Here is a 14,524-nt window from a genome sequence, read left to right as displayed (position 1 = left end):
TAATATTAAGAAAACAAAAAGTGGATAAAAATAATGATTATTTAAATATTTGATCCACTTTTCTTCTTGAACTTGGTGATTTATCTACAATATCAAAACCTTTGTACGTGTAACCAATAAAAGCCAAGTCCTTTTCTTTAACCAATTTACCAAGTCTTGGTTTTGATTTTGGTAATTTGGAGGCAATTTCTTCATCTGGTTCATATTCATCAAAATGACTAGTATCTGTTGGACCTTTTAATTCAGGTATAAATGGTGCCTTTTGATCTTTAATCTTGTCCCAATTAATTCCCTTAAAGAATGGATGTTGTTTAATTTGTGATGGTGTTTTTAATCTATCATGATCAGTTACCAATCTAATAAAATAAAAATAATTAATATTAATATTAATTTAAATAATAATTATTATTTTGTCTTGAACTGTATATATTACCTTTTAATTAAATCAATACATTCATTTGATACCCCAGGATTTTGTGGAAAATGAAGAGTTTCTTTACAATTTATAATTTTTAAACATGTTTGGGTTGTATCATCTAGATAAAAGAGAGAAAGAAAAAAAGTAAGTGGATTTGAAATGATCATAAAAAATACACTATTTATAATTTAAATTACCTGATAAAAATGGAGGATGACCAATAACCATTTCATATAAAATAACACCCAAACTCCACCAATCAACTTCTTTACCATATCCAACTTGCATAAAGACTTCAGGTGCAGTATAATCTGGAGTACCGACAGCCGAGTAAGCTAATTCTCTTCTGGCCTTTTTCCATGATTGAATTCTTTCCGTTTGAGTGATTGGTGTTTCCGATACCAACTTCATTTTAAGAGTCATGGCATCACCAACCAATTTGTTGTAAAACTCTGACGAGTGTAGACGATGGAACCCTGTACAAAGACCAAAATCGGTCAATTTTACATGTCCATCCTTGTCCAATAGTAGATTGTCTGGTTTAATATCACGATGTATGTAATCCAATGAATGAACCAATTCAATTGCCAACAAAGTTTCAGCAATATAAAACTTGGCTTGTGCTTCTGAAAATATATCGTATTTGATCAATAGAGACATCATATCACCTCCTGGTAAATATTCCATAATCAGATATAAATAATTATCATCTTGAAATGAATAATATAATCTTACAACCCAATCATTATTTGCATTTGCCAATACATCTCTTTCTGCTCTAACATGTGCTACCTAAAAAGAAAAGGTAAAAAGATAATAATTAATAATTTAATATAAGATAGATATCTTTTTTCTTTTTCCATACTTGTTCTTTTTGTAACATTTCAGATTTTAATAATTTTTTCATTGCGTATAATTCACCAGTTTCTCTGAGACGTACCAAACTAACTTCACCAAATGCACCTCTTCCAATTACTTTGACCACTTCAAAATCATTTCTCTTCATCTTTATACGTTTTAGTCTCATATAATCTGATTCTTTTTTATCCAATTCCTTCATCATTTCTGATTTTTCTTTTGGGGTTATATTCATTTGTCCCATTTTAACTTCCAAGTCTTTTCGTCTAAAGATTAAGAGATAAAGAGATTATATTAGTTTTGATGACTACAAGGTCTTGATTACTTTTTTTTTTTTTTTTTTTTATTTTCATCACAATGCTTACCTTGATTCCCTTTGTCTAACAGATTTTTGTTGATTAAGGTAATATTGTTCTATGTACATTTTTGCAGCCAATGATTTATCCATGGTTGGTCTAGAGGGAGGTTCTGCTGGTGTAGTAAGATCTTCACTCTCTTCTTCATCATCTGATGAAGAATAATAATCCTCTTTTATAATTGTTTCCTCCATCATTTGTTCTCTTGACGTCGTCTTCTTTCTTTCCTTGTTTTCTTTCTTTTTTTGATTCTTTCAATACTCGTTTCTTTCTTTTGAGAGAATACGATGATAATGTGAAAACTCGTTGAGTGACTACTAATTAAAGTATTATACCTTATTGAACTGATTTGATATGATAATACTAAATTACTTTAACAACAATAACAATTAAAATCACCTCTCTCTTGACAAAACAAGTAAGTAAAGAGAGTTGTTGTTTTAAACCCTCAAACTTTTTCATCATAAAACCACACCACCAAAACTTTTACTAATAATCAAGCACATAGGTGTGGGTATCACAAAATTAGTGATTCACTGAAAATAATCGAGTAGCCCAAACAAACACTTCATTTCTTTCGTTTCCCTACAATCAGATAGATATTTATAGACGGATAGATACTTTTTAAGGTTATTTATCAACCATGGTAGAGTATAATGTGTGTTTTGTGTGTTGCGCGAGGAGGGGATAAATTTTAAGATGAATCTCGATCGCAATGAAAGGAATCGATCGATCACATGACGACGTGATTTTAAGTCCTTTTACTTTTTGTAAGGGGTTTTCCTTACACTTGTGATTTATTCCTTTTCATTTGATTGATTTGGAAATATAAATTCTTTTGTTATGGTTTCCAACTCTGAGAGAGCAGTTCGTGCATGAAACTTGCATACTGGATCGGGATCGGTCGATTCGAGATATTTTAATTGTCGGTAGGTGGTTTGCAGCTCTTGGGACATGCTAGAGCCTTGGTTAAAGGCGTCTAGGCCGAATCCACGAAGCAACAGTTGGTAGACAAAGATGGCACCTCTTCGTACCTCTATCTCCCTTTCACTTGTGAGCATCGAGTTGAGACACGACAATATTTCTACGAGGTACTGATCGATACCAAAGGATTTTAAGAGTTCGCACATGGTTGCAAGGTTAGATAGACTACTTGCACGAACACCAACTCTCTTGTCCCTACACCCAACCAAGAAGCAATTCATCAAAGATGGTGCATAGTAGGGTAAAGTGTCTCCACATCGTTGCGATATTTGAACCAATGATTCACCAATCTTCATTCTCTTTTCTTCTTTGTTTTTGTTAGTCTCTTTAAATTGATCAATTAATATTGGTATAATATCATTTGGATAAATATCTCCAATTGAACTTAATCCATTAATTGAACATGTATAAATAAATCTAAAAAGAAAAAGAAAATAAAATAGAGATAATAATAATTAATTATATATATACATATATCTATGTTTTCTATTACATACGTATCATCATCATTTAATTGAGTTTTAAAAATAGTAATAATATTATCTAAATTTCTTTTAACAATATTATCATTATTTTTGTTCGATCGCATTGAGAGTACCAGTCTACGTAATTCAATTAGACCATGAGCTCTTACTGGTAGTAATGGATGTGATAAATCATCTAATATCTCTTTTAATTTGTCGTTGGGATTGACAGAGCTTGACGATGATGAATCATTGTCACTGCTGCCCATTGACCAAGTTGGTTTTTTAACATCAATGATTGTTTTTAATTGTGATGACATGACTGATACAATATCATTTGGATGTTGTGACAATTGTTCCAAACAACCAACTAAATCATAAACCAATATTTCCTCTTCTTTTCTGACTTTGACCTCTCCACTGAGCATAGTTGAAAGGATACCCAATGCAAGGGTAATAGTATCGACTTGCTCGTTTTCTTCTTGTTCGCTCTCTACCGACACTGCTTTACCACTTGACAACTTTTTCATTCGTTTTGTCATTGAATCAATCTCTCGTTGAAGAATGACCTTTACAAATGTGGCCACTTGTACCACGTTTTTGAGTGCCGCCGCACCCATACCTTCACTTAGTACAATGATGAGTTGCATCAATACAAAGTACCGCTTGCTGTCTTTTTTCTTTACATTCTTTTCAACCATTGCAAATTCGTTGACCAAGTCGACAAACAAGTCGCCAGCCAACGATTCATTCTTCATTTGCTTTAAAATATCCACTATACATTCTGCTTCCCAACTAAAATCTCTTTCATAATAATCTATATACTTGGCAACAACTCCTCCACTTTCACCCATTGCAAATGATAAACATTTAATCGCCGTACTATCATTCTCTTCAACCGTTGGTTGATTAATTTCTAAATAAATTGGTTGTTTTGTTGGAGAAGTAGTTGATGAAGATGAGGATGATTGAGATTGATCAATTTCCATTCTATCTTGTTGTTGATGTAACTTTTCAGGTAAGATTAAATGTTTTAATTGAGCAACTGATCGATTATAAAATTTAAAATAAGTTGATAGGATTTCTTTACATGATATTTTCAATGATGATATTGATTTTGATAAAAAACATTGTAATTGGAATAATATTGGTATAACTAAAAATTAAAAGAGGAAAAGATAGATTAATAAAATGATGATGTGGATAATTATAATTATAATTTGGATTGAATCATTTTTTTACCATTTGTTAAATGTTCTAATAAAGTTTGATTCAAAGATAGGACTGTTAAGATTTTATGAAGATCTTCCAAACAATAAAAAATGTCTACTTCTTTGATAATAGTTTCTTCTTCTTTAACATTTTCATCATCGACCATGGTTTCATTTGTTGTTGTTGTTTCAATGGTAGGTTGATATTGTTGAAATAAAAGTAGTGGTTTTATAATTGGATCAATCACATACTCTAATGTTAATTTTGGTTCCAATTCTAACATTTTTTCAATGATTGTTATAACACATTCTATTAATCTACCTCTTTCCTTGTCTTTAACATGTAATAAATCAATTAATTGTTTTGATATTTTTGAATAATATTCCTTATAAAAATTAATAAATATTAGTTTAAAGTTTTACAATGTTTCTCAATCAAATCTATCTATAATGTGTTACCTTTGGTTGTATTGATAAAGGACAAGTGGTAATTAAATTTACTAGACGATCGATTGATGATTTTTGGTCTTTTCCAGGTTGAGGTGAAAGAATGGTACCCAAAACAACCTTTAACGAATGTGGTCTAGTTAAACATTTTGATAATAGTAAATTAACTACCTTTACAACAAATACTGGTGGTGCAATCGATTTGTTTTCTCTTTCATCGTATTGTGGTGATAATAATAATGTTAAATTTTCAAATATTAATTCTGGATGAATACTAAACAAGAGAAAAGAGATAAGAGATATAAGTATAAGTTTAGTAATATGTACATATTGAATTATTTCCTTTCTTCTTTCTATCTATTTCATACCCAAATAAAATATTATCAATTTGATCTTTACAATAAGTTTGATCTTTATCATTTAGAGAGGATTGTTGATTGATATTTAATAATTGAATCAAAGTTGCAAATATATCAGATATATATCTTGATAAAATGATAGAGTTGATATCAATATTTGATCGCATTCTTAGAAATTGTTGTATGATGATATATAAGAGATTAGATATGTATCCATTATTGATCTTGTATGAAAGTAATTGATTCTTGTTGAAATAGGGTGATGATCCTCCAAGTGCTACCATTTCTTTTGATATTGGAGTACCGCGTTGACCAATAGGGAATCCCAACCCTCTAACCAAACAAGGTGATATTCCCCAACAAACTACTATATCCATTGCTAATTTAATTGTTTTTTGACTCTACAAACAACAATAAAGTCAAAAAAGTTAATTAACTATTGTACTTGTTTGTTGTTTGTTACTTTTATGTACCATACATTTATAGATAATATAACATTTAAATCCTTTTCCAATAGATTGGTAATATCCAATAATAAATGTTGAATATAAAATACATATTCAAGTTGTATAAAGTATATATCTTCACCATATTTGTTGTTCTGATTGTTCTGATCATCATTATACTTTAATAACTGTATACATTCTTTTAATTGATTCTTATAAGAATTGATAATGATATTTGTTTCAATATCATTATCACCATCATTGCCATCAATAATACTATTACTATGACTATTTTCTTGTTCATCATTCAATGAAAGGTTCTCTAAATCACTTGGTGAAACTAGTGATACATCTTGTAGTTGTTGTTGAATATGACTTTGTTGTTGTTGTTGTTGATGTAGAGTAGTAATAGTTAATAAATGTTGTACCAAATTTTGTTTTAAAATGTTTCTCTGCGCATCATCTCCTCCTCCTCCATTCTTTTCACGATGTGATGATAGAGGTGATATTAAATCTTGTAACCATTCTATTCTTTTCTGTACTTGTTGATTAATATTCATTTGAAATTGGGGTATGAATATGCAAATGAGTTCACAGCGCAAACCCGACGCATATGAACATTCGAAGTTCAAGAAAAAAAAAATAATCAAAACAAATAAAAATATTTATAATACTCTCTACCTCATTTCTTTTGATATAAATTATAATACATAGTTTTGCGTTTATTTCAATTTGAAGAAAAATAATTAAACAAACATATAAATTGTGTTATGTGTTTTAATTGTTTTAACTACAATGATGATTGATGAGGGATTAGATTAAATAAATGTTAATGTTTGGTTGGGTTGGTTAAAATATTATTTGATTTGTTGTTGTTGTTATGTTGAGTTTAACCAGAGATGGAATGTTCGGAATTAGTACTAGCAGCTTTGAGAGTTGAAACCCATTGAGTTAGTTCATCCTCGGTTTCGGTGGCAAAGAAATACAATCTGTAACGGGTGATAAGGGTGAAAGAGTGTTCTTGCTTGGGTTTTGGTTCGACCTTGAGTGAGAAAAAGTCGCATAGATCGATGGTGCCTCTGGGCTTGTCCTTCTTTTGAGGCGTCGATCCCTTTTTACCGTTGATCTTGTAGTAGTTGAGAATACCATCCTTGAACTGGAAGTGATACTTTTTCCATGCGGCGCTCGATTTGGTCGACGGACTACTCGTTTTGAACATGAACCCTTCCATTTCCTTTTTGGGTGATCGGGGTTTATCGAGGAACCCTGGGTGGGATTTCTTTCTCTCTACCTGTGGAACTGCGTGGTGTCCAGACTTCCAGGTACCGTTGCCCATTGGTACAGAGGGTAGGTTGTTGATCGTGGCAATATCCTCTTCGCTGAGACCGATTGTGCTGATACCCTTGATCTCTGTGGGACGCTCGGTGGGCACAGCTGCTAGCGCTTCGTCGGGTGGTGTAGCGGTGCTCGTGATGATGGGTGAAGATGGCTGTGACCCATCCTCTAGTGCTGGTGACGATGTTACAGAGGTTGTTGTGGAGGTGGAGGTGGATGATGTCGAGGAGGGTGTGGTAGACGAGGATGATTGTTGTTGGCCTGTTGTTGTTGCTGCTGCGACATTCGCAGTTGTTGTTTCAGTCGAAGTTGTTGATGGAAGTGACTGAAATGAATGTTGGCTAACAAGTACACCGTGGTTGGTTGATAAAGAGGCGGAGAAAACTGGGGGTGGGGGTGGCAGAGATCCACTGCTCAACTTGATGCTAGCCTTTCTCATCTCGGATGGTGATCCTGGGGGAGCGGTAGCAAGATACTTGGCGTGAATCCATGACATTCTAATTTCGTATGGGGAATCCTTTGAAGTGGGACGTTGGGTTCCAGCAGGAATATTCTTTTCATACTTGGCATTAACCTTGGCATTACCCTCAAATTTAAATGCTTCCAAATCAACATGTGATGTTGACAAACCTCTCAATGACTTTACCTGACTCACACCATTTGGTAAATGTCTATGAATGGCAGAGCAATCAACACACAATGTTACACCAAAACTAGTTGATACCCATGATGGATCGGCTACTCCACAATCTGCACAATATTGATTTCCCTAAAAAAAATAAATAAATAAATATATAAATATTAATTTCAAAATCAAAAATAATCAAGAGAAAGGAAAAGAAAAGAAAAGAAAAGAAAAGAAAAGAAAAGAAAAGAAAAGAAAAGAAAAGAAAAGAAGAGGTAGAGGAGAGAGAGAGATAGATAGAATTTTATAGATAGAATAGAGAAGTTGATAATGTTCTTCTTTTGGTTCGTTCTTTTTTCTTTGTTGTATTATAAATACTAGGTTGATATTGTTGTTGTTGTTGTTGTTGATGATATTGTTGAAGTTGTTGAGGTGATTGAACTAAAGGAGATATTTGATAATCAACTGATAATCTTTGACTTCTAATATAATTAATTGGTGATAAAAGAGACGCACTTTTTGATAATCCAACTGGTGAGCTACTTGTTGTGGAACTATTACTATTACTATTATTGTTGTTATCTCTTTGTTTTTTAATTGAAAGAAAAGGAATAGAGGAAGAAAAGGAGGAAAAGGAAGGGAATCGGACAGGTAGAGAATAACGTTTGTTTCTGAAATTTACCTGTGTAGATGGTTCATCGAGTTCGGACAAGGATTCAAGTTTCTTTGAAATGGAGCTTCTAATTAAAGAGATCCAAAGGAATAAAACTTGACCTTCTGGACATGAGAAGAAATAAATACGAAGTGGAGTAATCAATTGGAAACAATGTGGTTTATCAACAACATGGAATAATTTAACATTACATAAAATTAAATTAATACATTTCATCTTTTTTGGTTTCTAAAATAAATAGAAAATATATATGTTAGTCTTTTGTTGTATAATTTTTTTTGTTTTGTTTGAATAACATACAGAATCAGATTCATCTGAAGAAATTTGGGTTGAATGATGATAATATAAATTAGCACCTTTAAGGTAGAATTGATTTTCTTTCCAAACCATATCACTCTTTTGTTTTAAAAGGACACCAGACATTTCAGAATCCTTGATGGCACCTTCGTATGGTGCTCTGGTGAGTTCTTCAAATTCTGGAATATGTGAACGTTTCTTGCTACGTGCTTTTTCCAAGAGTTGACTGATCGATTCATCGATATCACCAATCCAAGTTAATTTCTCGCCCACCGATAGTGCAGTCAGTGTAATGTTGGAGTGACTGATTGATGAAGATGCCTCTGCAGGGGCAGTGTTGGTAAGACTACCAATTAACGTAGTGGCTCCAGAACTACCAAGGTTGGGATTACTAACACCAACATTTAACAATTGGAATGAACTTGGTGATGATGGATCAAACAAATCAATCAATGAAGCTCCATCCAAATGATACGATGAAATGAATTTGAATTTTCCTTCCTCTCCAATTGGTCCTGTCAATGTACCTCTTGATCCTGATTTATTATCTTTAATTTGTCTAAAATATAAATAAAAAAAAGAGTTAGAACTAAATTGATTCATTCCTACATTCTATTTCTATCTTTCTACTTACTTTGCTAAAGTCTTATTTTCAGTTTTGACTAATAAATCATTAAAAAGGAAAAAGAAGTAAACTTTACTGTTACCCTTTTCATCTGAACAATTGAGTGGACCCTTTCGGACATATCTACGATGTGGCTCGGCGAGATTGCCAAACTTGCCAATGAGGCTGTGTTGGATTTGGAGCACTTGATTGAGGTTTTCGGCCTCTCTCTTTTTTTCATTGACATACTCTGCAACATCTTTCATCTTTTTGAGTGCAATACTAATGTTTTCATAGTCTGTGTGCTTAGAGTCTGTGTGTTTAAAGAGGTCTTGCAAGAGCATGACATAACGTGGTAGACGTTGAATAGGCATAATGAGGAAGGCCGATAGATCGAGTCCATTACACTTTTCCAAGTTACGATTAGACTCCATCAATGCTGCAAATTTGGGGATTTGATTACACTCTGTGATGGTTGCAAACGACGTGTTGTAATTATTAACATAGATGGTGTAGACCTTGAGGAATTCTGTCATCTTTTTAAAGATTTCTCCGAGTTGTTGTTCATGACCCTTTTTGAAACGGTTTTCGAGTTGGTTGAGAATGTTTGTATTTACATTTCGGAGGATTTCAACTTGCGAAAAGATGGAACGTGTTTGTTGAGGTGTCAAGATCTTTTCACATTCTCGCAAATAGCACTCGATCAAGAGATCGAGATTGTGTACGTATTTTCGTTCGGTCGTTATGATTTCCTTGACAATATCGTTTCTGCGGAACAGAGGATGCTGACGCCACAAACGTTTTCTCTCCATCTTGCCTTTGATTCTTGCTTGCACCCTCGTTAACCCACGATATGCCTTGGGGTTGCTCTTAAAGTGTTGTTCATAGTCGCGGAGTCTCTGACGGTACTTGACAATAGCGTCTTTCCACTTGCGACGCACCAACCAGCCACGAACGTATGCCTGGCACAGTACAAGTTTCTTTAGATCAATTGTCGACTCTTTGTTGTTGAATTGGATCGATCCAGACAATGAAATAATGGCACCCGACTTTGTCTTTCTCAATGCACCACGTTCCAACGATCCAGATGATTGACTAGTTGGGATTGGTGCTGAAGAGTCGGAAATATGACCTGATGCGGAAGAGTGGCCAGCAGCAGCTCTCTCTGCTTCAACTTGTGGTGGTACAGATGAAAATCTTGATCTAATTGTATTAAATGATACTCCTCCAGTTGGTGCATTTGATACTGTATTTCTTGTAGGAGTAGTAGTAGAAGTAGTAGGAGTCGTAGTCGTATTGGTATTGGTATTGGTCGTGGTCGTGGTCGTGGTAGAAGGGGATTGTGATTGAATTTCAATATCGTTAAATGTTTTATGTGCAAATCTAGATACTGCAGTTCCAACAATAGTTGCTCTCTTGTATGCTTGACTAACTGAATTAATTGATGGTGATGTAGTTGATGTAGTATTTGTATTGGTACTAGTTGGAGTCAATGGAGCAGAAGTAATATCTGCACCATCTGGTAATCCATTCGTTGTTTGTTGTTGTTGTTGTTGTTGATTTTGTTGTTGATGTTGTTGTTCCAAATCATTTGTTTTAATTTTTTGAATCAACATGAAACTGATACCCATTATTTGTTTGATGTTTCCATCTACTATATCCTTGGCGTTGATACCAACAGTCTTCATGTCAAACACCTTTTCCATAAATTGGAGGGCGATCAACACATTGTCGATCTTGTGAGAGGGGAATTTGGGAGATCGGACGTATCGAGGTACCTTTTTGCCCGACACTATCTCTAAAAGATTGATGAGCATGACACCGTCACAAAAGTCGGTCTGTAGATCTTTGATTTGAAGATTTCTCTCTTGAAGATGTTGGTTTATCCATCCTTTGAATGAATCAATTTGAATATTCTCCCATATTGCATGTGATCCTGATACATATGATTTTCCATCCATCTTTTAAAATATTATTATTATATTATTACAGGTGTTATATTTAATGTGTGTTATTTTGTACAAATAAATAAAGTTATTGTTTGTTGTTGTTTGTTGATTACTTGATACGACTCGATTTACTTTATCTCTAACTTGTTTGTTTTTGAAAAAAAAAAAAAACTAATATAATAATAATAATAATAAAAATAGTTTTATTACGTTAATAAATAAATATATACTTTTTTAATAATAAAATAATAATAATTTCCAATGAATTATTGGTGATGATGATGATGACGATGATGATAATAGTGGTGGTGGTGGTGTTGGTTATGTGTGTGGGTTAGGGTTAATGTTATTTAGGATAAATAATGAACAAAATTGATTATTACCACTATTGGTGAGCAGATATTTTAAATATATGATAGTAGCTGTTGATTTTAAAAAGGATGGTGGTAGTGAGAGGTAGATTAAGAATAATCAACACTCTGAAATGAGTGTTAGGAGGTGAAGACAATGATGATGATGATTGATAATATTCTTCAGCTTCAATCTAACAGTTCATCTATTTACAAATACAACTAAATAACTGCAACTGAATGAATAGAAACTGTTTCTATTCTATTTTATAAATGTATTATTGCAATGATATGATATGATTATGATGATAGTAGTAGTTACTTCTTCTTCTTTATTCTCTTCTATCACCCCCACCTTATCTGTAAAATACAACAATTTTAAGGAATATTCAAATCTAACAGAGAGATTTGATAATTGTCGTCGTTGTTTGGTTATGTGGAGAGGATAATAATAGTAGTAAAAAAAAAACAACAATAAGATATTTTTACTTACATTATTGAAAGATCAACTGACTCTATCTATCTTTGCTACAACAGAGACTGTGACGGATAATAGATATCCTCTTTCAATATAAATATATAAATAAATACTAATCTAATTTAATTTCGTCTCTCTCTCTTTCTCTATTTGTACAAAAATGATAATAATAATAATCTAACAGTAAAAAAGTAATACTACAACAAGAGTGAGGAGATGATAGATATCCACAACGTCTCTATTTTGTTTGAAACAAAGGATTTTTTTTTCAAGTAATTTTGGCGTTGAAAATTGTGGTTTTGGCCTCGAGCCTATCCATCCCGCTGTTTTGTGGATTGACTTTGAGTTTGCGATTGTATCATCATCCCGACAATTTTGATATTCTCAAAGATACAATGATCTATCTCTCTTTCTTGCCCCTTTTCACTTTTTTAGATTACACCGACTTGTCCATGAAGATGAAGAAACATTGACTGCAGTGTGGCCCTACCTAGTTTGTTTTCTCAAAATTTAAAGATTTATTTGTAGTTGTTGTTGTTGTTTGAAATACTGATTGTAGAACTTGTATGTTGTGTAGTTTGTTTCTTTGTTGTTTTGTTGTTTGTTTTTTTTTTTTTACATTCTAAAAATACCAAAACCATCAGATGGTGGATTAATTGGTTGATTCAAACAGGCAGAGAGTGAGAGAGCAATGACATTACGGGTATCGACTGGATCGATGACACCATCATCCCAACAACGGGCAGATGAGAAGTATGGGGAACCTTCAGTTTCGTACATATCAGAGATTGGCTTTTTGAAGGCAGCTTCTTCTTCTGGAGCCCATTGCTTGCCATCCTTGGCCATATTGTCTTTTTGGATTTGAGCCAATACACTGGCGGCTTGCTCTCCACCCATGACAGAGATACGGGCGTTTGGCCACATGTACATGAAACGTGGGCTGTAGGCACGACCACACATACCATAGTTACCAGCACCAAAACTGCCACCAATGACGACGGTGATCTTTGGCACACGGGCGGTAGCGACGGCCATGACCATCTTGGCGCCGTCCTTGGCGATACCACGCGACTCGTATGACTTGCCTACCATGAAACCAGTGATGTTTTGGAGGAAGAGTAAGGGGATTCCACGTTGGTTGCAAAGTTCGATGAAATGGGCACCTTTGACGGCCGACTCTGAGAAGAGAATACCGTTGTTGGCGACGATACCTACTGGCATGCCTTGGATACGGGCAAAACCAGTGACGAGGGTGGTGCCGTACAACTCTTTGAATTCATCAAAACGACTGCCATCGACGATACGCGAGATGACTTTACGGACATCGAATGTCTTACGGAGGTCGCTTGGCACGATACCAGAGAGCTCGGATGCTGGGAAGAGTGGTTCTTCGGGCGTGGAGAGTACGACCGATGGGTTCTTTTGACGGTTGAAGTTGGCAACGATACGACGGGTGATGGCGAGTGCTTCGGCGTCGTTACGTGCATAGTGGTCGGTGACACCACTGGTACGACAATGGAGGTCGGCACCACCGAGCTCTTCAGCAGTGACAACCTCGCCGGTAGCGGCCTTGACCAATGGTGGACCACCGAGGAAGATGGTACCAGTCGATTTAACAATCACACTCTCGTCAGACATGGCAGGCACGTAGGCTCCACCGGCTGTGCAGCTGCCCATGACGACGGCGATCTGGGGGATACGCTTGGCCGACATATTGGCTTGGTTGAAAAAGATACGACCAAAGTGCTCACGATCGGGGAATACGTCGGCCTGACGTGGCAAATTGGCACCTCCACTGTCGACCAAGTATATACATGGGAGATTGTTCTCTTGTGCAATCTCTTGAGCACGCAAATGCTTCTTGACGGTGATTGGGAAATAAGTACCACCCTTGACAGTCGAGTCGTTGGCTACAATAATACATTCTTGTCCTTGAATCACTCCAATACCTGTAATGATACCTCCAGCTGGTACATCTTCACCATACATATTAAATCCTGCTAATTGTGAAAACTCTAAAAATGGAGATCTAAAATGAATTGATAGATAAGTAAAAGTAAGTAAGACATATACATATAAATACACATCCTCCTTCTCTTTCTTCTTTATATTCTTCATCTTCTTGTTGTTGTTGTTGTTTAAATATATTTACCCAGGATCAATTAAAGCATCGATACGTTGACGTGGGAGCATCTTTCCTCTAGAGAGATGTCTTTCATTCAACTTTGGGCCACCACCTAATTTGATCTTGTCGATGGTGCTCTTTAGTTGTTGTACACTCTCTGCCATTCTTGTAACGTTTTCTTTAAACTCTGGTGTGTTCTTGTCGACAGTACCATCCAACACGTGAACAGTCTTGTCGGTATAGTATGATCTAGTGGCTACACCAGTAGTAGAGGTAGCAGAGGTGCTACGAGCAGCATTGATCAATGCAGACGACTTTGTAACAACTGATCTAAACTTTGATAATGACAACATGTCTTCTCTCACTTTTCTATCTCTATTACAAAAAGATATCTTAGATTAAACTAGAAAGTAGTGATGAGCTCATGTTTGATGATCATGAATTCGAAAAAGAAAAAAAAGTTTGTTCATTCAATTTCGGGAGTCTCTTCATTCTTATTCCTATTCACCAATCAATGATCTGATATCATATCGCAGTCAACTAGA

At 34.7% G+C, this 14,524-nt stretch overlaps 3 protein-coding genes across 3 annotated transcripts; all 3 read right to left on the bottom strand.

Annotated features, from left to right (window-relative positions):
* Positions 1 to 37: 37 nt before the first annotated feature.
* Positions 38 to 1,829, bottom strand: ndrA (putative protein serine/threonine kinase; the record flags this gene model as incomplete). Its single annotated transcript, XM_004350738.1, has 5 exons — positions 38 to 356; positions 434 to 536; positions 616 to 1,210; positions 1,284 to 1,542; positions 1,642 to 1,829. The coding sequence occupies 5 exons, from the start codon at positions 1,827 to 1,829 to the stop codon at positions 38 to 40; spliced, it is 1,464 nt and encodes a 487-aa protein (XP_004350789.1).
* A 600-nt stretch (positions 1,830 to 2,429) lies between these two features.
* Positions 2,430 to 6,103, bottom strand: DFA_11843 (uncharacterized protein; the record flags this gene model as incomplete). Its single annotated transcript, XM_004350737.1, has 6 exons — positions 2,430 to 3,033; positions 3,114 to 4,236; positions 4,323 to 4,677; positions 4,751 to 5,012; positions 5,107 to 5,498; positions 5,576 to 6,103. 6 exons carry the CDS (start codon positions 6,101 to 6,103, stop codon positions 2,430 to 2,432), a joined length of 3,264 nt encoding a protein of 1,087 aa, XP_004350788.1.
* Positions 6,104 to 6,432: 329 nt separating this feature from the next.
* On the bottom strand, positions 6,433 to 14,332 carry gxcDD (pleckstrin domain-containing protein; the record flags this gene model as incomplete). The annotated part of the gene is made up of 7 exons (XM_004350736.1): positions 6,433 to 7,628; positions 7,882 to 8,404; positions 8,477 to 9,032; positions 9,108 to 11,038; positions 11,891 to 11,939; positions 12,474 to 13,883; positions 14,007 to 14,332. 7 exons carry the CDS (start codon positions 14,330 to 14,332, stop codon positions 6,433 to 6,435), a joined length of 5,991 nt encoding a protein of 1,996 aa, XP_004350787.1.
* Positions 14,333 to 14,524: the final 192 nt, after the last annotated feature.

Source organism: Cavenderia fasciculata (assembly GCF_000203815.1).
Source record: "Cavenderia fasciculata unplaced genomic scaffold Scf_EUAJFUG02HR96I-5, whole genome shotgun sequence".
NCBI lineage: Eukaryota > Evosea > Eumycetozoa > Acytosteliales > Cavenderiaceae > Cavenderia > Cavenderia fasciculata.
This window is presented reverse-complemented; position numbering and strand designations above follow the sequence as displayed.